The 26,229-nt window shown below is 46.5% G+C and overlaps 9 protein-coding genes across 9 annotated transcripts; 5 read left to right on the plus strand and 4 right to left on the minus strand.

Annotated features, from left to right (window-relative positions):
- Positions 1-1,192: 1,192 nt before the first annotated feature.
- On the minus strand, positions 1,193-4,129 carry MCYG_00825 (conserved hypothetical protein; the record flags this gene model as incomplete). The annotated part of the gene is made up of 4 exons (XM_002850675.1): positions 1,193-2,332; positions 2,407-2,426; positions 2,737-2,948; positions 3,018-4,129. 4 exons carry the CDS (start codon positions 4,127-4,129, stop codon positions 1,193-1,195), a joined length of 2,484 nt encoding a protein of 827 aa, XP_002850721.1.
- Positions 4,130-4,988: 859 nt separating this feature from the next.
- On the minus strand, positions 4,989-8,981 carry MCYG_00826 (conserved hypothetical protein; the record flags this gene model as incomplete). The annotated part of the gene is made up of 4 exons (XM_002850676.1): positions 4,989-8,558; positions 8,617-8,672; positions 8,750-8,836; positions 8,945-8,981. 4 exons carry the CDS (start codon positions 8,979-8,981, stop codon positions 4,989-4,991), a joined length of 3,750 nt encoding a protein of 1,249 aa, XP_002850722.1.
- Positions 8,982-11,079: 2,098 nt separating this feature from the next.
- On the minus strand, positions 11,080-11,540 carry MCYG_00827 (uncharacterized protein; the record flags this gene model as incomplete). The annotated part of the gene is made up of 3 exons (XM_002850677.1): positions 11,080-11,196; positions 11,219-11,387; positions 11,422-11,540. The coding sequence occupies 3 exons, from the start codon at positions 11,538-11,540 to the stop codon at positions 11,080-11,082; spliced, it is 405 nt and encodes a 134-aa protein (XP_002850723.1).
- Positions 11,541-12,037: 497 nt separating this feature from the next.
- MCYG_00828 (conserved hypothetical protein) lies at positions 12,038-14,028 on the plus strand (the record flags this gene model as incomplete). Its single annotated transcript, XM_002850678.1, has 5 exons — positions 12,038-12,309; positions 12,407-12,790; positions 12,867-13,094; positions 13,137-13,506; positions 13,582-14,028. The coding sequence occupies 5 exons, from the start codon at positions 12,038-12,040 to the stop codon at positions 14,026-14,028; spliced, it is 1,701 nt and encodes a 566-aa protein (XP_002850724.1).
- Positions 14,029-14,368: 340 nt separating this feature from the next.
- MCYG_00829 (conserved hypothetical protein) lies at positions 14,369-15,554 on the plus strand (the record flags this gene model as incomplete). The annotated part of the gene is made up of 2 exons (XM_002850679.1): positions 14,369-14,711; positions 14,785-15,554. The coding sequence occupies 2 exons, from the start codon at positions 14,369-14,371 to the stop codon at positions 15,552-15,554; spliced, it is 1,113 nt and encodes a 370-aa protein (XP_002850725.1).
- Positions 15,555-16,244: 690 nt separating this feature from the next.
- On the plus strand, positions 16,245-16,894 carry MCYG_00830 (conserved hypothetical protein; the record flags this gene model as incomplete). The annotated part of the gene is made up of 3 exons (XM_002850680.1): positions 16,245-16,278; positions 16,335-16,420; positions 16,466-16,894. 3 exons carry the CDS (start codon positions 16,245-16,247, stop codon positions 16,892-16,894), a joined length of 549 nt encoding a protein of 182 aa, XP_002850726.1.
- Positions 16,895-17,990: 1,096 nt separating this feature from the next.
- On the plus strand, positions 17,991-19,082 carry MCYG_00831 (uncharacterized protein; the record flags this gene model as incomplete). Its single annotated transcript, XM_002850681.1, has 1 exon — positions 17,991-19,082. One exon carries the CDS (start codon positions 17,991-17,993, stop codon positions 19,080-19,082), a length of 1,092 nt encoding a protein of 363 aa, XP_002850727.1.
- Positions 19,083-19,561: 479 nt separating this feature from the next.
- MCYG_00832 (peptidase family M28 protein) lies at positions 19,562-22,694 on the plus strand (the record flags this gene model as incomplete). Its single annotated transcript, XM_002850682.1, has 3 exons — positions 19,562-19,659; positions 19,798-21,236; positions 21,301-22,694. The coding sequence occupies 3 exons, from the start codon at positions 19,562-19,564 to the stop codon at positions 22,692-22,694; spliced, it is 2,931 nt and encodes a 976-aa protein (XP_002850728.1).
- Positions 22,695-23,520: 826 nt separating this feature from the next.
- MCYG_00833 (SCF E3 ubiquitin ligase complex F-box protein grrA) lies at positions 23,521-25,396 on the minus strand (the record flags this gene model as incomplete). The annotated part of the gene is made up of 3 exons (XM_002850683.1): positions 23,521-23,868; positions 23,927-24,610; positions 24,671-25,396. 3 exons carry the CDS (start codon positions 25,394-25,396, stop codon positions 23,521-23,523), a joined length of 1,758 nt encoding a protein of 585 aa, XP_002850729.1.
- Between the last annotated feature and the right edge of the window lie 833 nt (positions 25,397-26,229).

A 26,229-nucleotide genomic window follows, 5' to 3' on the forward strand; every position in this document is an offset into this window, starting at 1 on the left:
TGTCCGCCTGTTCACCTGACAACGATGCGCTTGAGCTTCCAATTCCATCTGCCTTATTCAAGCTTTCACACACTAGAGAAATCAAGCTTGTTTCCTCCGTCACAGTTAGATCAGACCTATCCCTGCTCCGTCTATGACATCAACTGGTTACATTAACTTAATTTCTTATGTAAAAGAAGAAAGGCACGGCGCAAGGCCTCGACCTTCTCGTCGTATAACATCTTGATATCAGCTCACGGCAGTGGAACCCAAAGACAGAAAAGCTAATCGTTGAACCAGAGAGGGGAAAAAAGGAACCGCCAAGTTAGTTATAGTTATGGCGGGAAAATTCTATGGACGGTCTGGGTTTTCTTTCTCTCCTGGGGATGGAGAACCACGGTCGAGCATCGACCGTCTGGCTGGTTTGGTATACGAGTCTTTGGATTGGCCGTTTTTATTTCTTTCTCTCTCCTCCTCCTCCTCTACCTTCTGAGGGGATATCGTGGATATCATATGGGTTCTTTCCCCGCAAAATCCACCCGGGTTAGACAGGATATAGAGGATATAGTTAGACGCCACCTGATTCGGAAATCTACGACAGACGGCAGAGACAAGGGACAACTCGAGAACTAGCCCTGGTCTCTCTGCGTAGCTGCAGCAACTAACGACACCAAGGCGAGGGCTATGTTGACACAACTTGGCAAGCCCGAAGGGGTAGACTTGCTTCTAGATCAAGCCCTTGCAGGCAGGCAGGAGCACGAGTCGGCTAAGCATCTTATCAAAAGCTTCTTTATCAATAGTATAATTACATGAAACTGGTCAGTTCTCTGTCCCGCGTCCAGGTATATTTAAAAAGAAACTAAAAAAAGGCACTGGGCCATTGATAACTGTAAGTATGTATACACGCTGAACTCCCTGCGACAAGTGGAGTTTCAGGCCAAAGCAACGCAAGAGGGGGTATAACCAGAACATAACATCAAGCCATGTGAAAGAAGAGGAAAAAAACGGAAGCTCTCCTACGAGAGCAGAACCAAGAAATCTGGATCAAGCAGACGTTTGGATCCATTCGAGGTAGCAAAACGTGTCTTGGCTTTCCAAAAAAGAATAAAAGAAATATCTCACACTGGCATATGCGAATTGAGAGAGCGGAACGTCACCGACTTCAGCTAGCTACCAATATAGACAGGGGAGCGCCGCAACAAAGCAGTGCTTCTCAGCAGAAGCTTAGCTCGTCGTCACTGGAACCACTTCCATCCGAACAGGGTACCACACGTTGCGTAAAAGACAGCCTCGTGGAGCGACGGGGGGGAACGTGTCTAGCTACCTTGAGACAGGTTTGGGGTTGCCTCGAAGCTATCTGATGAGGAGATATCTTATGTCGAAGCCGTTGGCTGAGTACTGGCGCATAGTTGAGGATATCTTCATCATCGTCATCTTGGTCTGATATATCAAAGGTCGCTGATATAGCTCCTGGAGGCTCAGTAGCATGGCGTTTCCTGTAGGCTACGCTGCGCTCTTTCAATACCACAACCTCCAAGTTGCATACTTTCGGTCTGCGGGGTACCTCAATCACGACAGCTACGTTGTCTGAGGTGCCGTGTTTTGAAGACGGTGACGATCCTCTGCTTGAACGTTGCCGGTCCATATCTGACAGGGCATCCATGTTTGGACTCCAACGCCTTGCGTCCAACTGTTGCTGGTAACGGGGTTCATCTTTCTGACCTCGTGCAACTCGTATGGAGTTTTGATTGTCAATGGTGCTTGACAAACGTTTTCTCTTGGGAGGGGGGGTTGACACTGAATAACCCGATGAAACGCTTGAGATTTCCTTGATTTCAGTTGATGCTGTTGAGAACCCCGAGTCACTCTCTTCGGTGTCCGATATCTCTCTTAGATGACAAGATATACCAATCTGGGGATGGGAGTCGGAATCATTCGGTAGTGGTGAGGTAGACCTCGAGCCTCTGGTTTGACTGAAACTCGGCGTCTTTGCAACCCATTCTCCAATCCCATCCTCCCACCTGAATCCTGCCTCTGAGCGGCGTAACGAGGGAGTCATCGGTTGCATTTCGTCCAGATCACCCATATCAAAATCACAAGCAGCTACTTGATCCTGGATATAGGAGGCCCAGTCGTGATGCTCCTGCAGGCACGTTGCCTCGGCAAATTTCAGGGCAACTTCAATGGCCACCTTGCTGAGCACTATCTGAAGAACGGGGTGCCCCTTTACGCCAGAGAAATTAAAGGATAGAGTGAACCGCTTGGCTGCCTCAAAGCCATTATCATTCCGTACCCTGCCTAGACATCGTGCGATCTGTAGCACGAAACCGGCCAACTCCTTCACAAGTTCTTTCTTATTTGTATGTATGCCAATTAAATATCCAAGATTGTGTATAACGGGCAAGGCATGAATTGCAGCCGCCTTACTACCACTTGTGTTGCAATTACTACACAAACAATTAATCAAAAAGTCTGCTAGTAAAATGGCACAAGCGCGTGTTGGCTGTAAGTCTAGTTTGTTCTTGCTCCTGTCAAGCACAGCTTTTTCAATATCCCGTTGTACAGCCGTGGATAGGAATATCAGCAGGTTACACATCGTCGAGCCTTTGGCCCTTCCAAATCCAAACTTGGCAAAATGTGAACCAGAAAGCACAGTCAGAATGCTTGTAATACTGTTGCTTAGAGCAATAGATATCGGGTCGTGACAATTGTTTTTCTGGCTAGGTAACCAGCTAGCAAGGCCTGCTTCGGACTCACTCTTACGACATCGAGTATTTCCACGTTTTGACCGACGTAGGCTGTTTAAGACCCGGGCAGGAATGGATTTCTTGGAGCCGGCAGCTGCTAGTATTGCCGAGGAAATAAGGCGCAACGAAGCAAATGAATGTTCATCGCCAATTGCTAGGGACTGCAGGGCAGCAGTTAAATAATATTTCATAGAATTAGTCGCAAGCCACTCAGCAGGTAATCTTCCTCGATCGAGTAAGGATGCCATTTCCCTAAAGAATATACTGAAGTTCCCTGAGGACTTCACGTACGTTTCTAGAGTGCATAATGCAACCGAATGGCTTGATTTAAATAAGTTGCAATCCAGACGAATTGGAGGGGGAATAACAGGAGATAGCGATATCAAAGCCGATAGTAAGGCGGCTGCGGCGTCATGGGCGGATAGAGAAAAAGACTGCAGGACGATCCGCCGACTCAGCTGAGGGGAAAGCCATCGTTTACGAATGGCTTCGCACATCAAATGAATGCCATGCGATCGAACAAGCTCTTTCAAAGGTTTCCACCCATTGTTGCCCATTGCATACATCTTCTCCAACTCCGTGATGATAAAGCCTGCGACATCTGTCTCTTCACCTTTATCTTCCAGACTATTCACACGTTCCTGTTCCTGTAAAATATACTTGGATGTAGTACTCAAGGCCATTGATAGCAAAGATTTTGCCCCTCGATCATGGTGGTTTTGCCGAGGAGTGCTCATTCTAAGAAATGTATCCCATGCGGAGAATATCGTTTGCACGATCGCTACATAGGATGGATCGTTATATGTATCTTCAATTCCGTGCGCGATTTCACTGAGGCTCCAGCTGTTGCCTAGGGATTTATGTTTCGAATAAGAGAATATTTTCTGTTTCTGAAAAGTTTCATTTCCTGTGCTGCTATCATCGTCAGGTGCTGGAGCCTTTTCCGGATTGATCATTCGCCGTTTCCCCAGTATTAGTGGAGTCGCAATCGTTAATTGTCCTGGCTGAAGTTTTTCAGCTTCGGGGCTTTTGACAACAACTTTGGAGCGAACATTTGTACGAGGGCGGTCTCTTCTCCCAGAATATCGATGTTTTATTGGTTTTCGTACCGCATCACCCGGCACCCATGTTGGGTCTTCCTTCGACGATTCCGAATCAGATGCATCGGTAGAGCCCGAAGCTGACCTGCGTGCATTTTGAATCCTATCGAAAGAACCCTCACCACCACCACCGTATGCCCGTCGAATATATTCTTCGTCTCGTAGTGGAGAGATTTTCCAGTGTTTTTCTAGTCGCAAATATATTGATGTTAACGGCCGCAGGGCTCGATTGCACCACCTCAGATTGATCGGAATTTGCGGAGGTTCGGGCTTCGATCGAGAATTCGAATGGTGAGAACCCATTTTCTAATCCAAAATATCCAATAATACCTAGAATATACCACTGCAACGCTACTCATACGGGAGTAGAATCATAGGGCTAGTTAGACATGGGGTTGAGTTGACAATCTAGTGCCTTCGGGTATATATTCGGAGGGTTCAATTATAATGAGAAAAATAGATTAAATTAAGGAGCTGGCATAGTTCCAGCTATGTTATAATGTATACGACATGCTTGAGATTGAGATGTTGTAGTATGTATGGACTCTTTCAATAATTGTTGTCAAGACCGAAAAGTAAACAAATGGATGTTTACGCCAAGATAAAGCACGTGATTTTATATTGAGTTAGATCTTATCTTATCGTTAGATCTATGGTTGGTACCTTTTTAAGCAAAGAAACGCTATTTACTGACACACATAACGATGATAATATAGTTAACTAATAAAATGAACATCAGAATAACTCTATTCATCATAATATATCTAATGGCAAGAAGAAAGCTCGAAGCTTTAACCTCACCCAGGGAAGTTTGTGCAAGATAAAGTAGCTAATGAAAAATCTTGTAGGTTAAATTGCCCAAAAAGAAACAAGTGAAAGGGAAAGGAGTTTGAAAGTAGAGTAGAGATAGTATATACAACCATACCAAACATAAAGTTCCCATGGTACATGAATTACCCATGATTTTTTTATATGAGAATACCAATTGCTCAGCAGCTCCGACTTGAATAGGAGATATCCAAAACCCTTGCATCTGGTACAGCAAATTTCACGCTCTCAAAACAGGAAAATATAACAAGTTGGAAACGCAATGATATATGGAATGCAAAGGATCAACATCTAGGAAACTTTGTGGGTTTTCCCTTATTAAATGCTTTTTGCTCTAAGACTTGACGGAAGTCTGTTTCGAGCCGCGAAGCTTGGGGTTGCGAGTCGTTCTTTTCTTTGGCTTTGAGCGCGCCGCATCACCTCCCTCAATGAATTTCAGGAGCTCATCAATGCTTCTGGAGTCCAAGCTTGTGTTGGCATGTCCATCGACGGCAGAAACCATGTCTGACGTGGTCTGTCCAACTTGAGGCTGGGGCTGAGTGCCGAGAGACGAGCGTCCGGGTATAGATACCAGTCGTCGCCTGCGAGCTTGGATATCTTTGGCGCGCTTAGCGATAGAAACGGCATTCTGGGTGAGTTGTTCAAGCCAACTCTCTGCCTCCTTAGTGTTGCGGTCATCGGGACCCAGCTCGTTAAGGAAAATGTTGTAAGCTTCACGCATACGGTTAACGGCAGACTTGGAGTCCTGGTCGAGTGCAAGTGCTTGAGCAAGCTGGAATAACAGAGTGGCAGTATTCACGGACTGTCTTCCGAATAGTTCGTCGCAAACAGCGAGAGAGGACTCGAACCATTTGCGAGAGTCAGGGTACTTCTTCAAGTGCTGGAGCATCACGGCCGCGTTATTCATCGTGGTGATGGAGTCAGGGTGGCTTGGGCCATAGACGATTTTCCAGAGTTCCAAAGCGTGTCTGATGTAGATCAGAGCCGTTTGGGTGTTCCCGTTGGCATGCTCAAACAGAGAAATATTGAGATAGCTGAGGATAGCGTCGGAAGAATCAACACCCATTGTTCGTTCAGTAACAATAACAGCCTTGCGTGCCAGCTCCACGGCCGCATCCTTCTCATCAGTTTGGTAGTAGACCATAGAGAGCTGATGGTACAGCTTAGCTACCTCAGGGTGAAGAATGCCATAAATTTGCTCATGGAGCGAAAGCGATTCCAGGATAAGCTCTTGACCAAGCTCCTTTTGGTTCTGCATAAGTGAGATGCGGCCTGCTTCGAATGCTTCCTCAGCAAGAGCGCTTCGTGGAGATGCGTCCTTGACAATTGGAACAATGTTCACAATGTCATCAGGAACAAAAGTGAGAGAAGGTGCTTGTGTTGCAGGAGCAACTGGCGCGGAAGACCCCTTCTTCTTCTTCTTTTTCTTTTCATCCTGGGAGTCGCTGTGGTTTCCATTTCCAGCGGGAGAGTGCTCCTTAACTTGGGACTTGTTGAATGCGAAATCCTTTGCAACGAGTTGCAAGCCAAGCTTGAGAGAGATGTCTCTTAGAACTTGGAAATGTTTTAAGCTTCCAGTCCAGCTGTCTTCAAGAATGTATCTGTAACGAGATCTAACTTGCTTCTCAATATCTGCAGCAAGAGATGCGGGAGTAACCTCCTCGAATAAGAAGTCACCTTCAGGGTAAATCGCTCTAAGTGATTCATCGATCTCAGCACGAGGCTTTGGATTGACATCCGTGCCTAGCAAGCAGTTAAGCAGGTGGGCAATACAGGCAGTAGCAAATGGAGGAGGAAGGTTCCGGAGGTAGCGGTTAGCAATGTGCTTGAATGAACGAGCCACCATGTCTTGAACCACAAGAGCAACAAGAGATTGGAGCCTGGATCCCTTTTCCTTGGCGAGCTGTGCCACTTTCCCGAGGTATCTAATGTTGATACCACGCTTATGGAGGAGTTGACCAAGAGACTGGCCATCCATGGGAAAGCCAACCTCACCGTTGTAGAGATCCTTGATAAGCTCTGGGAGTGCTTTTGACCTCAAGTGGTCACAGGCATCGCGAACTTCCTTCTCATCGCGTGCCCATTCTTCCTTCTCCTCCTCAGTTTGGGGAACTTGACCACTGAAAACGTCCGGGTTCAATGCCAGGTGGAAGTTAGAAATGTCAACTCTCTCCTGGTCAGTGTTATCTTTCTTTTCAGCATCAGCTCCTTCACTGTTTTCAACAGCCTTGGCTTCTTTGGCTGCAGCTCTCCGCTTCTCAACCTCTTCCTTGACGTATTGTCCCATCTTGTATCTCCAGTAGGCTTCTACTAGTTCGTGGCGGAGGACTGGCATCCTGTGAGGGTACTCCTCATGGCCTTCAGCATCCTCAGTCCATGAGATATCAAGAGGAGTGATTCGGTAAAGGTCGAGAACGTATTTACGACCATCAGTACCAAGAAGACCCTTGGTCTCAACACTTCCCTCCAACTCGTGTCTAACGCCATCTTTATCCCAAACGGCATGCTTCTTGACACGGAGAGCCTTGGAGAGCTTCTCGAAAACTGGAGTGAAAGCCTCGTTCTTTGCTACGACATCTTTACCCTCAACACCGCCATAGTCGATCTGGTGCTCGCCAGGCTCGCGGTGCTTGAAAATACCGGGGACAATGCTCTGACCCACAATACGCTTGCCGAGATAGTCAACAACCACAGTTCCTGGGGTGAAGAGTCCGGGGATGTCAAGCTGGTTTACAGTCTTCACACCCATGACGTCCTTTCCAACAGCAATACGAGCAGCCTCATCACCACCCTCAGCAGCGAAGGTGCCAACACCATCCGCACCAAAGGAGAAGAAGATGTTGTTGTAGACGAAGATCTGAGCGTCTCTGGTCTCCATCGGGTTCAAGGATGCAACTTCACCCCTAGCAACCAGAATGGCGCCACGAACGGCAGCATCGTTATAGTCAGCAAAGAGTTTGGAGGTCAGTCTTTCTCTGAACACCTTCTCCTGCACGTTGTCCCGAGGAAGCTCTCTGGTGGTCTGGAACTCCTCATTCCAGTCTCTCAGGGTTTCAGAGTTGTCTACACCTGCAATAAGGTAATTTTCCTGCGATCGTGTGGCGTCGGATAAATGTGCGGAAGCCTGGCTCTGCGATGCCGGCACGAGCCATGGGTTGTTCGGTATCGAGTTTTGGAAAGGGAATGTGGTCAGGATATCCTTTTGGTTGTTAAATTCCAGCAGGGCCTTGAAAGACTCGTTGAATGAGGGAGAGATGAGAGATATCAGCGTTAATAAGGAGTGAGCGCTGTAGTTCTTAGGAGCAGGTCGAGGGAATGGGTCGAACTTGGAGTTAGAGCATTTATTCACGTAGAATCCAGACACATGAGAGGTGATCTGGTGCTGTTCACCCTCGTTAGTGGTCACTAGAAGGTACAGGAGGTGTCCCTTTTGACGCAGATGGTACGGTGGAGGGTTCCACGGGGAAAGAGAGACAGATCTGACGGTCTTTGGCATGGCAGATTGGTCCTTTGGCAGAACGGTCGCAAGGTTCAATGGAGCATTGACATCATAGCCGTCAAGTGCGTGGGTCTTCTTAGCCTCGTCAGACAGACCTTCGCCAGCGGCAACAGAGTCGTACAGGGAGAGGCCGGCAGCAAGCCCATGCATGGTATCGACGCGGTTACCAGCAGCTCCAACCAGCTCTCTAACCCTGACAACATGCATCCTCGCCTCCTTCTCGGTATACGGATCTTCGACCAGAACCACTTCGGAGTCAGCCTTTAGGCCCTTGACCTCTGATAGCTCCACATAATCGTTGATCCTATTTCCATCAGTTTCTAGATGAAAGCAGGTATACTGGAAAGTGCCCGGCAGCTCGACAATCGATTGGCGGACATCCTGAACTTGCTCTTGGCTCGAGACCTGGAAAATTGACCGTCAGTGTGAACCTTCTTGTATGCTGTGAGAGTATTGGACCTACCATAACCTGAATGTTGTACGGCTCATGGGGGAGCTTTACGCTGATCTGAAAGAGGCCTATGTGCACACGACTATAAACAAAGGCCCATTCCGGGAGCGTAGAAGGCGGTTTATAGGGGGGAAGCCAGTCCTACCTCCAGCATTGTTGTTTTCATCCTGTTCCCCCTCTACTTCGTTCCCATTCGCTGTGGTGTTTTCAGGCTTGGTGTCTTCCGGCACTTCTAGAGCAAAGATATAAAACATCAGCTCAATTGCACAAAATCACACCGTAAACCGGCATTACAAATAACCAGGAGGACCAATGCCAGATCCCACCACATAATTCATACCTTTTGAATGTTCTGATCCTTTACTTTGCTGGTCCATTTCGAATGATAAGCCGGTGCAGTTTTCAAAATGTACACAACTCTAGCTTAAGAAGGTAGCCAAAGAACCCGCCTTTGCCTTTGAATGAGAGACTCGAAGAGAGAAGGGAAAGGGGTATAATTATAAAATATACAGCACAACGAAAAGAAGGAGATATTTTTTAATCCCAGGAGGAGAGTGAAAACGGAACTTTTTCTCGACTGTGCAATTTTTCTCCAACAAGCTTCAAGATGGAGAGATGGAGAGGAAATTTCACGGAGTCGGATTTTCCCCTCGGAAGGAAACGGGATTTCCTCGGTGAAGCTTAAAATTCTTGTTTCGATAACGAGCAACGGCGACCTTTTTTTTTTTTTTCTTTTCGTGGGGCGCGCGGAGTTGCAGAGCCGATCACAAGACCATTGTTCTGATCTGTGTATGTTGAAGTGGAAGTGTGAGATAGTCGCTGGGAGAGAACGGGTAGGTATAAGTCTATATATATGTATATACATGGGCTGCATGCCGACGACGGTCAAGGGGGACCAACCTTCGCTTCTTATTATCTGGCCTCTTCCCCAGGTTTGCCAATCGGGGACTCAAACTGGTGTTCGGCACACAAATAGAAGTACGTATATATATATGTAGCTGACCCCAGCAAGCGGTTCTGCAGCAAGGGCAAATGTATAATATACGAGATGCAAATCCTGTGCCTATCACTTGCCCTGCTGTACACTAAACTACCCCATAGAATATTAAACATACCCTGATTAACAAAGACGAAACTCGTCCACAGGATGCCTGCTTAACGTTATTCGCTGCTGCTGGCCGCTGGTAGGCGAGCCGACACTTAACTAATGGGCTTGTGAGCGTGCTGGGGGAGCCCCCGGGCTACCTGGTGTCTTCTGCAAGCCCGTATATAAGCTGGTCTAGTTATTCTGTCAACATAGCTTTGATATGTGGCATCTTCAAAGGCATGGTGATGGTCGACGAGAGAGGTACACATCACGACAGCTGCAGTCTTGTTCAACAAGCATCAAAGGACATGCCCTTTCCTCGCGATCTTAACTCTGGAAGTATCCGACCGGCTTTCGCCACTTCTGACTACAGCCACGATCTTGCCGTCGGACTCGATGATGTGTATACAGAGAGTCAAGCAACTATATGGGAGCGATGGGGTTGTCTTTAGCAGCTCAGGCGTTCTGGCAGTGTTTCTCCATAGCCAGAAAAGCTGTGGTGAAGTCGACTGGCCCATATGGACCGAAGCTCTATGGCGGCCACCTTATTAAGAGGAAATTGATCGAAGCGCGCGTCCCTCTTATCGTAGCTCCTGCTCATTGTAGAGTGTAACCTTTCTGACACGCCTCTTGAAACGAAGGGCACTCCAGAATGGAGTGAGAGATTGAATCACAGGCATTTCTGTGAGCAGTAGTATCGAAAAAGGTCACTATCGTCCATGTTGGTCATATCAAAACCGTGGTGCCACTGGCAAAAGACACGTATTTAACATCGCCCGCTTTGAACTGCGATCACTTATATCGGATCCCTCTCGGGGTGATAAAACTATCACGATGGGATGAGCTTCGGCACGTTTTAGACGTAAAAAGCAGTGAAGGCGATATGCAAAGCTTCTATACCTCTACTTAGTATAGGTGTTTACAGAGAATTAGACATACCTCTTAGAGGAGATTATATATCGTATCGATGCATCTGTACAAGTATATTGTATCAGCCATTGAATCAAGGCCAAAACCTGCTAAGGACGCTAAGCAATTACTGCTATAATGATGTATATAGCTAGAGAGTTAAGGAGTGGTCTTGTAATCATTGACATTGTTAAAGTGTGGCTGTGAAAAGTACTTTGATATGTGCAAGCTACTCCCCGCCACTCCTTAATATGTCGTGGCCATTTGGGTAATCTCATTCTCATATCGAACTGGAAACAATCGTAACAGTCCCTAGCTTCTGTAAGTGTATTACAGTTGCCATTTGAGTCAGCAGTTACCTTTCACCGTTTTATCCATACACGAGGAGTTATTATCAACCAATAGGTAAGAATAATTGGTATTTCTCAAGGTATCCAGATCTCGAGATTCAAACTATGTTTCAGAAGGCCAATGTCTACTCAGAGTAGATGTAAGGAGTGGTTATTGTCGACTGTGCTCGATTTGGCACAATAGCTGACAGAATAAACCCCCTGTCTCTGGGAAGTTTTCAGGTTTTCAAGATTTGATTCCCCGGTCTCTGACTGATCATACTTCGACCGTTCTGGCCTTGACAGGTTGGTAACAAGCGATAACAAGCTTTAGTGGAGCATTTGTATCTTTTAAGGAGTCGTCTTGTGGTTCGTCTAGGTTAGATTCTTCAGCATCAGCATACTGTGATGAAGGGGTATAATCCGAAGCATCGGTATCTGAAAGAATAAGGAGCCTGCTAGCCATTTTTTCTGGAAATGTTATATCAACACTAAAGGAGAGTGTTGAGGTGAGAAACTGTGTCGAATTCAGGATAATCCCACAGATTGTTAATATAGAGATGAAAAGTTGATCGCGAAATGAAGAAATAAAAGTTGGAGAGACCCGGCATATATAATACTGCCGCGAGTAACTGTTTTATTTGAATCCTTGGTATTTACTATATGTATTAGTCCCTGAGGCCGGCAGGGGCTGCTATTAACCAACGTAAGTCAAGCAGGCCCCTCTACTTGTAAAACCCTTTGACGGCTTCGAGATTTGTTTCCACCCGCCAAGTTCTTGGCCTGCCACGTGATAGCTTGATGAGACGAAGAAGATGCAAAAAAAACCTTTTTTGAATCTTCAGATCTTAGATTGAAAGTGAAATGAACTTATGGAGTACTAACCAACAGTTTGTACATACTTATCATAAGCGTGGATTATTCTGATTTGTTCATATCTTTTTGCTGACCCCCAGAAGAAACCTCCTACGATCTGTTTGGTTAGAATTGAATTACCGCTTGTTGTTCTTAGCTCAAAAGTCCCAAGTCAGCCCCTGAAAGATAACAAGCTGTTAGAATCCGGTCTTTGGCTTGATCAGACTTGCCAGTCGATGCAGAATCATCTGTGATGCGCTTTACCCAGATACGCAATGCAGCAACCACGTTTGGTTCGAGGACAACGTTGGTAAGGCCATGTTATGCAACACTACCACAGTTTCGTCGGCATTATGGGTCTCAAGACGTTGCTCCTGGAGGCCCACCACAGCCCGGCAAGGAGGGTCCCGATCCAGATGAATCTTCTCGAGACCAGTCAGACAGGCAGGATACTTCTATAAAAGCGACTCTTCTACGGATGTTTGAATCGTCGGCAACAACATTCGCCTCCATAGTTGTCCTTGGGTATGTCTTCCCTGGTGCTTGGTTCAGTGTATGATAGCAAGCTGGAATTAGAATTACTTTCTAACTTTGAAAATGTATACATATATGCCCCATAAAGTGCTGCTGGCTTCTCTTATCACAAGTATTATAAGTACCTGGTATTGAAGAAGATGGACAATGCCTTTGAGCCTGGCGACCCCATGCTAGAGCTGGCCGGTGTTAAAAACCCCAAACAAGATCCCAAAGGAAGCAAAGATATGGAAAGGGATCCTGATCACTGGCTTGAGCGTGATGAACAGAGTAGAATTGACGAGATTATAAATGGTGCAATTGGACACTATTACCTTCTTATTGGCGAGAAGGGCACTGGAAAGACCTCTATGATTCTCAATGCAATGAGGAAAGTTGATGGGAGTCGTGTTGCCATGTTCGAAGCGCACGCGAATCTTGAAATTTTCAGAATAAGATTGGGAAAGTCTCTGGACTACGAGTTCCATGAAGAGTATGTCCATAATACAAAGTTACATTCGGCGTTACAGTTTTTGACATGCTAACTCGTCACTCTTCAAATCGTACAGCTATATAGGCAGTCTCTTCAGTATACGGGGGCCTCGCGATACCACTGCTCTGCTGGACATTGAGCGTGCTCTAAACAAACTAGAGAAAGTTGCTATCAAGCGCCGGGATGTTAACCAGAACCCTCTAATTTTGATCATAAACTCTCTACACCTAGTGAGAGATGATGATGACGGCAGAGATCTTCTCGAGATGCTACAACAACGCGCAGAGCAGTGGGCAGCTAGTGGGTTAGTGACAATGGGTTAGTTCCCTATGTTTGGTCCTAGTAGAGATATTTCCGCTGACAAGTCCAATATAGTGTTCAACAGTGATGATTACTGGATTTATGAACGCCTAAAGCGGTATGCTTCTCGCATGGAGGTCATCCCCGTCCCTGATCTGCCAAAGGGTAAAGCGCTGGGGGCGCTTCGCCGATACCGATCAAGATACTTCAAAGAAGACCCATCACAGACCATACTAGAAGAAGTATATAACAAAGTTGGCGGAAGATTGACCTTCCTAAACCGAGTCGCCAAATCGGAAGACATGCTGGCAACATGCAACGAGATCTGCGAGGCGGAGAAGACCTGGTTTTTGAACAAATGTTGGATCCTTGGCGAGGAAATGGACGATGATGTGATGGACGAACAAAAGTATTCTGTAAGCACTCCATACTAATCCATTGTGAATACCCAGGTATTGGCAATTGAACGATACACTGACCTATGAAACTAGTCTGCGGCAATGGTACTTGCAAAGGCTCTGGTAGACCTGGAAAAAGAAATGGACAAAACATATGATGAAGAACGAGGACATATCCTACCAGAGTTACCGCTCCACAAGGCACGGCAGATAATGACACGAGCAGACTTCATTCAATCATACGACCATGATAATATCTTCACCATCGACTCTAAGGCAAGAGTTCGTGCTGATTCGGTTCCCATGCAAAACGCCTTCCGCGAGATATGTTCCGAACCGGGCTTCGACCAGTACCTCGAGGATACCTTGGACAGGATTTCGGCCATCGAGAGCTTGGGCAGGACCCGAGAGATTACTGTCAAGGACTTCTGGAACGAGGGTAAATTCAAAGCAACCATGCGCGATACCAAAGGGCGCGAAACCGGCACTCTTGAGATTGGCGTGGTGAAGCCTGAGAAGGACCAGGACAACGACGACTAGACCTTTTTCTTTTGTCTGTAATATAATTATGTACTTTTTTCTCTCTCATTCTCTCTATTTTTCTTTCATTATTTCTTCCTGCTGGATAAGGAAAATTGCTTTATTTCTTGCTCGATTCTTTTTAATAAACAAGACTCTTAGTTAGGTAACCATGAGGTATCACGTGACAATTTATGACATCATCCTTGCTTCTTTACAAGTTGAAAATCAAAACACCAGAACCTGGCTTGCATTCCAAAAACCCCAGCGCTTGTACACCAGAACATAACACCCTGCAATTGAGCAACAAGACACTGACCATATAACTGCATAATCCTCGGTACTCAGCCATTAAGCCCCAATGGGCCCAAAGTCAGCTTCCACTACATCCCCTGGTAGGAGAGGGAGGGCCTCCACCAAGGGCGTCACCGCTAATACTGGCACCAAAATCTCAGTCGAAATACCAAAATCCGAAGATGCTGTTGCAGCAGAATCGTCATCGTGCCTTGATGGCGCACTGAGATTTATATTACTTGCTGTTTGCAGTCTACTTCTCAGCACTGTGCTCTTCTCTCTTAGCATCCCAGTGACAAAGGGGGATTTGGCATGGACGAGTAAACGCTTAGACTCGTGGAAAGATGTTGTAGTTCTGCTAGCATGGCGTGTCATTGAGCTTGCGGTGCCATGGTTTGCAGGATACGATGGTTCGAATATTGCCCTTTCCTTATGCTATCTTGTTTTTCTAAATCTAGTCGATGGAGTACTGATTCTCGTTAGCTTGGGATGCGCTGTGTTTTATCGGCCTTATTCACCTCCCAACATATTCTCTCCTACTCAACTTTTATAACATTCGGCCAACGACGATAGTCACTGTTGCGACAATCACCACTATGTCGTGCATAATCCCGTTTTCCTACTGGCGCCCTCTTAGCGCGGTCCATAGTGGCAGCGGCCCGGCTGTCAACCGGGCGATTCTATCAGACCGACTCACTACTATCTACACTACGGTAGCTTCAACTCTAGTATACACAATAGCTCTGTACTTCAGCTTATCGACTTGGCTTCCGGCCCATCTTGTTTCACATTTTGTTGGACTCCCCGATATCAGCGCAGCACATGCCGGACCAAAGGGTCTGGTGTCGCTTTTCCTTAGTCTTTTGCCCGCGGGTTATGGATCGAGAGATTTATTATTCGTCACATCGGCCAGTCAGCCACAGGAAAAGAAAGTTGAGCAGAAAACGATCCGTCGACGACTTCGGTCATCGGACTCACGGGAGGAACAAGATGAACAAGAACAGCAAGAGGAATCATGCTTTGCCTCACTTTATAAGAAAGGTTGGCTTGGGCTCCCCCCTAGCCTTAGGACTCTTATATCACGATCGGTGGCTTTAGCACTTATGACTTTAGCCAATACTTTTGTGCAGCTCGGAGGCACAATCAGTGGGGTAGAGCCTAAGGGCGCCTTGGGATGGGGAGCGATTTGGTCACTCGCCACGCTTATCAACACTGGCCTTTATGCATGGATCCAAGAAGCGAACGGAATGTAAGGAAACAGAAAAAAAAGGAAATTGACGCCAATGAGGTTTCTTCAAACCGTCTACTTAACCGGTGGTATTTTATGGCCTTCTTATGTTTTACGGACGTTTACCCCCTCTATTTTCTTTTTTATGACAAATTGAGGGACGCGAATGAGGTTGGTAGATATGGGGTTTGTGTTGTTTCTTCCCTGTATGAATTGATATTTAGGGGAAGAGAGATTTGTAGAATGATTGATACCCTTTTCTTCCCCTCCAGGCTGAGAACTCACCACTCTATAAAGGGAGCCCTAGGGTATGAGTGCTATTAATCACGGGTAGTGCATATGCCTCTTGGGGAAGAATGCTCTTAGATGTGATACGAATGAGGACTGTTATGCTGTTTTATAATACAATAATGTTTCACTACCCATGACGATGAGAGGTATAAGAGCTATACCGTTATTCCTACCGGTAAATCTGTTCAACAGCATGTCCCTGTCTATAGAACAGAATAATATCAATATCGATATCCAAATTCAGAGCTTAGAGGATTCTCTCCATCTGGATGGGGCGTTCTTTCATTGGTAGAAATATATTATGTAATATAGTTCCACGTGATTTACATAAGCTGGATTTTATCTTTGATAAGAGCTTTGAACAGATTTGGAAGTTGTTTGACCTTGATATTCAGCAATATCTGGCTAGAAAAAACCGCTAATCATGCCTAGTGAAGTCACTCTCAGCGTCGTTGACAGTAAGATACCCACTGCGAGACCCAGAAACAAGTTTACGGACTAACCGATGCTATAGATGACCTGAAAGACGTAATTCAAAACTTCTTCGAGATTCAATCAGCAGTGCATGGATATCTCGGACCAGAAACACAGCATGAGCTCGTCAGAAAACTGTCAGTCTTTCCTCCGTATATCCACATCCTATAGCCCACGATTCCCACTGCCTCTGTCACCTGTCGCTCACAAGTGGACACTGTTCGCATATTTAGAAAGTCTCTTACCATATCACTCAAAACACTCTCCGATCATACTACCCTTGATCCAGCCCTTGCGGATGCCGCATCGAAACAGACCAACGTAAACCCTGCTCTATCGCAGGCTGATCCGCCCCTACATAGCATCCAGCTACCTCCCGAGATTGTTGACTACGTAGATGCAGCGCGTAACCCAGACATTTATACGCGAGAATTCGTGGAGCTGGTACAAAAAGGCAACCAGGATTTGAAGGGAAAAGCAGAAGCCTTCGGCTCCTTCAGAGACACTCTTGCTCGAGAAATGGCCAGCGCAATGCCCGAGTGCAAAAAGGAGGTGATAAGAGTCGTTAAAGCAACCGGCGGCGATGCCCAAGCTTTATGATTGGCGTCTTTATTCGCCTTCTTCTCTTTCCTTCATTTCAGGACCGGCGTTTTCTGATGTTAAGCCAAGGGTTACAACGGCATAACGGAGTATGGAGTGTCTCTCTTAATCTCAGGTGTCAAAATAACAGTGGCCACGGCCAATGGATAATTCTTGCACGATCTCTTCCTTTTCATCTCCTAACGCATTCCAGCTACCTTGAGACAGCGCAAAGCGAGTAGAACTTGCGAATTGGGCAGCTTAGCGCACAAAGTTGTTGATGTATATATACAACCCAATGACGCCCCTTAACCCGCCAAGGCAGGGTGAAAACATCCAAAAAGAGTTGAAATGCCCGTTATCTGGCGCCACAGCCTGCCATTTATACAGTACCATGGATCTGGTTGACATGAAATCCGAGTCGCACCGTGATGTGGAGAGCATTTCGTGCTTTTGATCCTCCAAAAGCTGGTTGACCAATTGTCGATGTCCGTTGAGATGGCAAAACATGCGAGTAAGCAAAAGCAAAACCACGCCTCCTTAAACAAACATGCCGCAGTAGCCATTCCCGGAACTAGCAATCATGTGCCAAACTGCTGAAGTGTAACAGGGCTACGAAACGAACAATGGTCGGTACTATACGTTTTCGGAAGTTATAAGAACCCAGGCGTCTATACTAATATATGGCCGATCTTTTAGACATGCATGCCAGCCAGCTTTTACCATGCATTCACCAGCCCTGGGCTGAATATGTAGCAAGGCTGAGTTATGTGAATGAGTACCCTCACCGAATACCCACAAACAACTTCGGATCATGTGTGAATCCAGCTTGCCTTGGTCGTACGGTACGACCCAGTTGAATGACCCAAGCTTTACTTCGTATACTATGTATGGTATGGAGGAAATATTTCGTGGCTCACCCTCCGCCCCACATGACAGTCCACTCTTGCTCGGCCTTTTTGGTTTAAATCCTTCTCTGGAGCCCATATCCAGACCGGCCTAGCACCTATCTGCGAGAGAAAATTGGTTGATACACCTCTGCTGACCCTGATGCTGATTCTGATGCCGACTGCTTTCTGTGTTTTATGACACATCTCTCTGGCGAAGCACCACCGTTATGGCCGATGATGATGGACTGACAGGTGCTTACAAGGGGGCCAATTTCGCAATCAAGATTATAATTGCTACCTTCATTGGGATCTCATGGTACAATGCACTTGAACTGTGCGTTCTGGTCTTTGTGACCTTCAGCCATTACAAAGGCCTCTATTTTTGGAGTCTGTTGATATCGGCTACCGTTGGTATCGTGCCCTATGCTCTCGGGTTTTTACTCAAGCTCTTCAACTTGATGGACAGTGTCTGGTTATCCCTTGTTTTCCTTACGATCGGTTGGTGGACTATGGTCACTGGCCAGTCCTTTGTCCTATACTCCCGACTTCATCTAGTTATCCGCGACCAAAAGATTCTACGCCGGGTGCTATGGATGATAATCTGCAACATTTTCATTCTCCATCTGCCAACGACCATCCTAACCTTCGGTTCGAATTCGAGTCAGCAGGAGAAATTTGTACCGGCATACAAAATTATGGAGAAGGTACAGATGACTGGCTTTTTCATCCAGGAGGTCATCCTTTCTACGCTCTACATAATGGAAACAACAAAGATGCTTCGGATAGCACCTAAGCACGGAAACAGGAAGATCATGTACCAACTTCTAGGTATCAACCTTATATTCATCGTCATGGACCTTGCACTCCTTGGCACCGCCTATGCCAACCTATATGTTATTGAAACGACAATTAAGGCTATGATATACAGTGTCAAGCTGAAGCTTGAATTTGCAGTTTTGGGAAAACTTGTCCATTTGGTAAACATACATTCGTGGAATCCGGAATTTTTCAGCGGAGCAAACGGCTACCCTGATTTCGTGGACCCAACCCAGATAACATCGGATATCACCCGGCCGCCCCAGTGCGTCAACAGCCCTCCAAAACCACCATGGTCATTCCCAGATGCGCTGCCAATTACCTCAGATCCACAGTTATGCAGGAAAGAAGACGTGGCGCCTTCAAGCAGCGGCAGCCTGTCAACAACACATATTGCTCCATCCACCCCCAACGGGGCTCCAGTGCCGGTGCCAGTCGACGTTACACATGCCATACCCTCCCAGATTATATCACCCAATAGCCTTCCGAGATGGTCGTGTTAGCAAGAAAGATATTTCGGTTGTTGTAAGCACAGCAGACACCGATTTCCTTTTGTCCAGCCTGAAGACATAGGATCCAAAACTCTTGAAATCCCGAACCCGGCTTTATCACACGGTGGAAAGGAAAAATCGGCCGAGCTCATGGAGGATGCAAGGCTGTATATGAGGTCAACTATACATAACGAGGCCTAGAGCTTGCCAATGCTTGTGGCTGAGGGAAACCTTATGCACACCACTCGAAGAAGTGGGATGTCTATTTAAGACAACAGGTACCTGGTATGATAAGCATTACCCTTATTTGTAGCTCATGGGCTAGGCAGGGGTTGTATATAGATGTACACAGTATGATGTCAAGCAAGCCGGTCTGAGCTTCACATACACGAATTTATGAGGGACGAGTGGATAAGAGTTGATTATCAAACTCATCCATCACGATAGAAACTGTATATAAATCAACTAAGACTATGCCTTTTCTCTTCCTTATGCCTCTATCAACGGGGTTAACATTATCGTCACTTAATGTAATGGAAAAAGCCGACAACCACTATAATATGATGACTAAGCAGCCCCCCGCCCTTTCGTATGTTGCTTTTTTTGCGAAGGGCAATTTTGAGACATCGTGAACTTCGTCTCACTCGACGAGCTAGAAATGGACGGAGGCGTTACTGTCGTCCAATGTTGGATCATAGCCTCTGTTCACGCGAATACTGACATCTAGCCCTGTCGATATGGTTTCCTCGAGACGGGGCTTCAACCCGATAGCCTTCACCCCTTGGCCGGTGACAATACTGTCCTCGCTGGTGTACCTCGCCTTTATAATCCCGATCATAGTCGTCCACCACCTCGTTCCTCCTGCGCCAAAGGAAAGCCCCGAAGGTGTAGATCTAAAAGAAGCCTGGCACGATCTCCAGCACTTAACTCGGCAGTATCACCCTTACAACAGCCACTCGAACGATGAAGTTCACCAGTGGCTCCTCAAGCGTATCCACGCCATCTCCGCCTCCTCTTCGGCTCGCTCAGGAGACACAACCGGGCCGGACATCTTCATTTTCGATGATAACCAGACCAACCTAACGTTCTCTAGTGTTGGAGTTGCCGCAAAGTCCATTACCGGGGTATATTTTGAGAGTAAAAACATCTTGGTCTATATCCGGGGCGCGGAAGATGACCAGGAGGAATGGTGGGAATCCCCCGATGGCGAGCCATCAGGAAAAGGCGGAGTGCTCGTAAATGCGCACTACGACAGTGTTTCTACTGGCTACGGAGCGACAGACAACGGAGTTGGTGTGATTTCCACCCTACAGCTCCTCAAGTATTTCACCACTCCTGGACACTATCCCCGAAAGGGACTGGTGTTGTTATTCAACGATGGAGAGGAAGACTTCCTTAATGGCGCGTATGCGTTCAGCCAACATCCACTGTCAAAATTCACTCATACCTTTTTGAACATCGAAGGTGCCGGTGCAGGAGGCCGCGCCGTTCTATTTCGCAGTACCGATACGGAGGTTACAAGATTTTATGGGAATACAGAGCACCCCTTTGGAACAGTCCTTGCTAGGGATGCATTTCAATTGGGGTTTATCCGCAGTGAGACCGATTATCATGTCTTTGACGGTGTTTTTGGTATGCGTGGACTCGATGTTGCTTTCATGGAGCCTAGAAGTCGATATCACACCGATCAAGATGACGCGAGGCACACAAGCATCGATTCTGTATGGCACATGCTTTCTGCAGCTATTAAAACTACTGAAGGACTGGTTAGTTATACCGGAGATGCGTTCGACGGTGATAATGGAAACGATGGAAAATTGAACAATGGCGCTGGCACTTTGGGGGTTTGGTTTGATTTCTACGGATCTTCCTTCGCTGTCTTCGAACTCAATACCCTGTTTGGGCATTCAGTGGCGCTGTTAGTCGTTGCTCCGCTTCTCCTTATTGCTACGTGCGTTACACTTTACACACTAGACAAGATGTACATGTTCTCCATGTACACATATTTATCAGAATCAGGTGGACAAGTATCGCTCTATGGCCTGCGAGGATTGTTCCGCTTTCCCCTCATCCTTGGCATTAGTACTGCTCTGACCATTGGCCTGGCATTTCTATTAATGAAGGCCAATCCTTTCATCATATATAGTAGTCCTTATGCCGTCTGGAGTATGATGTTGGCCACTTGCATGTTCTTTGCATGGTTTATTTCCTGTGTTGCAGATTTTGCCAGACCCTTCCGCGCTACACAGAGCATATGCCTTCACTTGGATGTTCGGCATGATGTGGGTTCTCCTTGTGATAGCCACCGTTTACCAGAAACAACACGGCATAGCAAGTAGCTACTTTATTGTATTCTACTTTGCCGGAGTATCTATTGCAACATGGATCTCATATTTGGAGCTTTTTGGTTTGCCGACAACGCAGGATTATGCTCGTCGGCAGATCCGTATCACAGATCGAACGCCCAGTTCTGATAGTCGTCTCCTAGCACCCTCGGCAGATGAGCTTCCACCTAGCGGTAGCGCTGCGGGACATGATTTTAACCCCGAAGATGTCGAAGACGAGGAGCCCACAGAATCCACGTCTCTTCTTCGTGGGCAGCAGAGGACAACCTTCGCCAATTATGCAAGTGCCAGAAGCAACTCTGATGGCAACATATCCACCAATGCTTCATTGCACCCTAAAGACCATCGACTGGAACAACGATGGAGTATAAACCTAATATCGTCAGCTTGGATATTGCAATTCCTTTTTGTCGCACCTATTGTTATCATTCTCCTTGGCCAACTCGGACTTTTCCTAACATCGGCAACCTACCAAATTGGCGCTGACGGAGGCTCACAGTTGGTTATATACGTCGGAATCGCCGTCTTATCTGTTCTCATTCTTCTCCCCCTTTTTCCTTTCATTCATCGATTTACCTATCATATTCCAACCTTCCTGCTCTTTGTCCTCATCGGAACCCTTGTGTACAACCTCACGGCATTCCCATTCTCACACAGCAACCGTTTAAAAGTTGCATTTGTACAAGAAATAGATCTGGAAACCGGGAAAAACCAGGCATCTCTCGTTGGTGTGGAACCTTATATTCATGATATTGTTCGAACAATTCCCAGCACAACCGGGAAGGAAGTTTCATGCATTTCACGAGGTTACGGTGGAAGAGCTAAATGCTCCTGGGACGGACTCAAGCCAAGAGTCGTCGACGCCCCGTACAAGGAGTGGATCACATATAACATCTCTCAAGCAAAAGACGACAAACATACCCGTTTTGAGATATCTGGCAAAAACACCCGAGCATGCAAAATTCTGTTTGACAGTCCTATTGCCGATTTCAAAGTCTTAGGCTCTGTTACTGATGAACGTATACCTCACACTGGGCCTAAAGGTGTTTCTGAAATTCGGCTCTGGAGTCGAACCTGGGAGAATACCTGGACCGTTGATGTTGAGTGGACTAAAAAGAACGCTAATCGGCAGGGTAAGGTGATGTGTATTTGGAGCGATGACAACGACCTCAAGGTTATACCTGCGTTAGATGAGATTCGCAATTTTGCTCCTGCGTGGGCTGCAATTACAAAGCTTCGAGATGGCCTCGTTGAAGGAAGCCATTCCTTCAAGCTATGATATTGCGGTTCTGGTTGTTTTCTACTTTTCTGTATGAAATACGTTTCGTCTTTCATATCTTGTACTTGGCCAACTGTTTCAGCAGAGTTTTCTGGTACTTTCAGCATGATTTTTGGCTGTCTTGTCTTCAAAAATTTCGTTCTTGCTACATTTTTCATACAGAGATATCTTCAACAAGTCCTCGGAGACCTAATTTCTTCACATATATGATACACATTTTCTTGTAGGAAATATTAAATGATGTTGGATTTCTATCTTTGTAAGGGGGTAGGTTAGATATATTATCAATCCATGCACAGCGTTCTACGGATGAAAACAATAAATAACAATAAATAAAACAAACGGCCTCATAACCTCATTCTCAGGGGCAGTTCCTAGCACTGTCCACCGTGCGTCGCTATGCAGTCGTAATTCTATGCCTGCTGGTATAATCACCAGTCCCATACCCCCAGGGGTGAAACCAGATTGAAGAGAAGAAAGCTAATGAAACAATATGAAAGGAGATAAAAGGAGAAAGAAAACGAGCGTATAAAGGAAAACTTCAAAGAAGGACGTGATGAGTGGGAATACAAATGAAAATAGAAAGCCGTCGTTGGGGTGAAAGGTCAAAATATTATCATGTTCACCCGCTTTCATTCCGTTGAGAACGCCTTTCGCCTAAAACCTATGCCGAAATGTAGTTGACCGTACTCAATGAATGTGGTATCAAGGTTTGCTTTAGTATTGTTAAGTAGCTGGCATATAGCATGGGAGTCAATGTCACCCATCAATAATGGCAGAATCGTAGCAGGGTATACGGGTGTGATGCAATATTCGGTGTATGGTGCTAGTGTTGCGGTCCTGCCATCGGGTGGTCATCTCCCTCATTAATAGCCGCAGCATTCAGGAGTCCGGTTACTGATGGCTGACTGTCGACCTCGTCAGGAGATTCATCATCATCGTACATGGTTACCGCTGCCCCTTCTCGCCCTCGAAGGGCAGAATGGTTAAGAAAGTCTCGCAGTCGTCCAACTCCGTCACCGCTGAAAACACAGAATACCTCTCGTTGAAGAGGAGTAAATTCTTCTGGGGCATCGCGGCAAAATTCGGTTAAATCTTCCCGCAAAAATGCATGGACACCAGTTAAACTCAGGTGAGTTAGTCGCGGACAGTAATTAAGAAGAGAGTGTATTCCCTAGTGATGGAGCAAAATTAGTTTATGATTCTTCTCCTGGGGAAGACGGGATAAATACCTCCAGGGTCAAATTGACACAGTAGCTCAAATGTACTCTCTCGAGGCCACTGACTAATGGATGTTGTGGAAACCTAGGCTTTGCTAGCGCCAGTATACTTCGATCAGTGATCGCCTGGCACTTGACTAGGCCTATCCGCCGTAGTTTTGGAAGTGTTGCCAATTGTTCCACACTTGTATCAGTGAGACGGTTGCAGCAGGCCAGGTCGATGTAGCGAATCCGGTTGCACGACTTCACCATCTGTATGACCGCCGCATCTGTGATATTAGAGCAATGGCCAAGGTGAATGTAGTGAATATTCTTTCCTAATCTGCAGATAGCCTGGACAGCACGATCTGTGATAAACTTGCACTTCCCGAGCACAAGATTCCTCAGTCTGGGTGCAGAGTCGATTATTTTCTCGACAGCATCATCTTTGACTCTCTCGCAAGCGGTAAGATCAAGAATTCGGAGGCTATCGAAGATTATGTGTTCGGGAAGTTTCAGGAAGGCATCGTCGGTGATTTGGATACAATGGGCCAAACGTAGTTCCCTCAGGTTTCGCAATGTGGAAAGAATGGCAATGACCGAAGTGTTAGTGATATGTCGACAACCGTGAAGGTCGATCTCGAGCATAGAGGGGCAATTGCTAGCAAATGCTTGAATGGATCGGTCCGTGAGTTGAACGACACCGTTTAGTTTCAACTAAGAGTAACGTTGTCAGCATTGTAGTATAACAAAATCTGTACTAGAGACCTTCCATACCCGCTTGAGTTGGCGGCAGCTTTGTGCAAGGTTCACCAAAGACTCATCCGTAATGTTTGCACACCCGGTAATGTTTAGACCCTGTAACCTGGAACAGTTTCCAGCCACAACGTTCAAAGAGTGATCGGTCAGGGATTCGAGATCGGAAACGTCTAATGCCTGGAGTTGACGGTTCCCTTCCACTAGATCTGAGATACCCTTGTCCGTCACATTCTTGCATCCGGTAAGAGTCAATCGCTCGATGCGTTTGCACTTGACAAACGAAAAGACTGTTCCATCGTTGACTTTGCCCTTGAGGGTAGTGAGGTTGAGACGCTTGACTAGATCGTAGTATGGAAAATAGCTGTCTTCGTCCGAGATCGAGTGTGCTATTTTGAGTAGGTTATCCCATGTATTGCAGAGTGGTCTGTGCCACAGTATGCCCACACAATTCACTGCCCAGTTCGACGAGACTTTCATGCAATTTAACATGTCCAAAGGGGCCGAAAGCCTCGAGAATATAGCAATGAGTATCTCTGGAGGTAGCCGATATATCGGTGGAAGTGGAATATCCCGGTCTCGTCTAGAGTCCACGCGGAGGTCTCGGAAATTGCCAACTCCTATCGACGACTGTGAGTCGTTTGCCTCGAGCATGAAGAAATCATTGTCTTCATCGATGGCCCGCTCCGGGGAGGTTGAGGAAGACGAGTCACCCCTCGAGTCTCGAGGACGCGAGCGGCAAGCCATCATAGCTGATACGAAGCGGTCAAAATGCCTGTTTCAAAGAAGATAGCAGTATTTCCTCGGGTAGGTAGTTGAAGCAGCAGAACGCGAGGTCGAAAGGACGAGCGCTACTAGCCCTTTGTGATTCGTAGTAAGAGAGAGGCGGTAGGTGACTTTGAAGTGACGCCTTTTATCTAGTTGAACTGAGGCGAGATCCGTCTTCGGGTGAGGTTCCTTAGTCGTCCGTGTATCAAGAGAGAGCTCAGGCTTATGATGTTGAAGTTGGTATTCGTGGTATTCATAGGATTGTGGTCATGGGGAAGTTGGCGCCGGGGCGTCAAGCGATAGGAGCGGTTTGGGTCAGGTAAGAGCTGCGAAAAGGGAGACAGAGCAAGGCAGGATATGGCGAGTAGGATGAAGGTCTCGAGGTAGAGTGAGATAGAGGCTGATTAAAATAAATCGTTATTATTCTCGGCTTGTCAAGAGCTTCGTTTCCAACGGCGCATAAGAGAGAGTAGCAGGCCAAGCCACAGGGCTTATATATATAGAGGGGCAGACAAGCTGAGATCGATAAGCACGGTATTCAAAAAGGACCAGAAAAGAAGAAGAGACGATCGAGAACAAGCAGAAGAGCGTATCTGGTGAAATCCAGGGATAGTGAAAGGCCGTTCGCCTTGTTGCTTCGTTGAAGTTCGTTGAAGAAGTTGTTTGTTGCAGAAGTTGTACTTTACGAAGTTTTGGGGAAGTTTTTCTTCTTCTTCTCTCCTTGTCGCAGGCTAAAGTCACGCGTTTAGCGCAGAAGAGCAGCCTCTGTGACCCCGGAGGAGAGAAGCAGGATGATCAGCTTGGTTATTTAC

The sequence above is a fragment of the Microsporum canis genome, genomic scaffold (assembly GCF_000151145.1).
Source record: "Microsporum canis CBS 113480 supercont1.1 genomic scaffold, whole genome shotgun sequence".
Lineage (NCBI taxonomy): Eukaryota > Fungi > Ascomycota > Eurotiomycetes > Onygenales > Arthrodermataceae > Microsporum > Microsporum canis.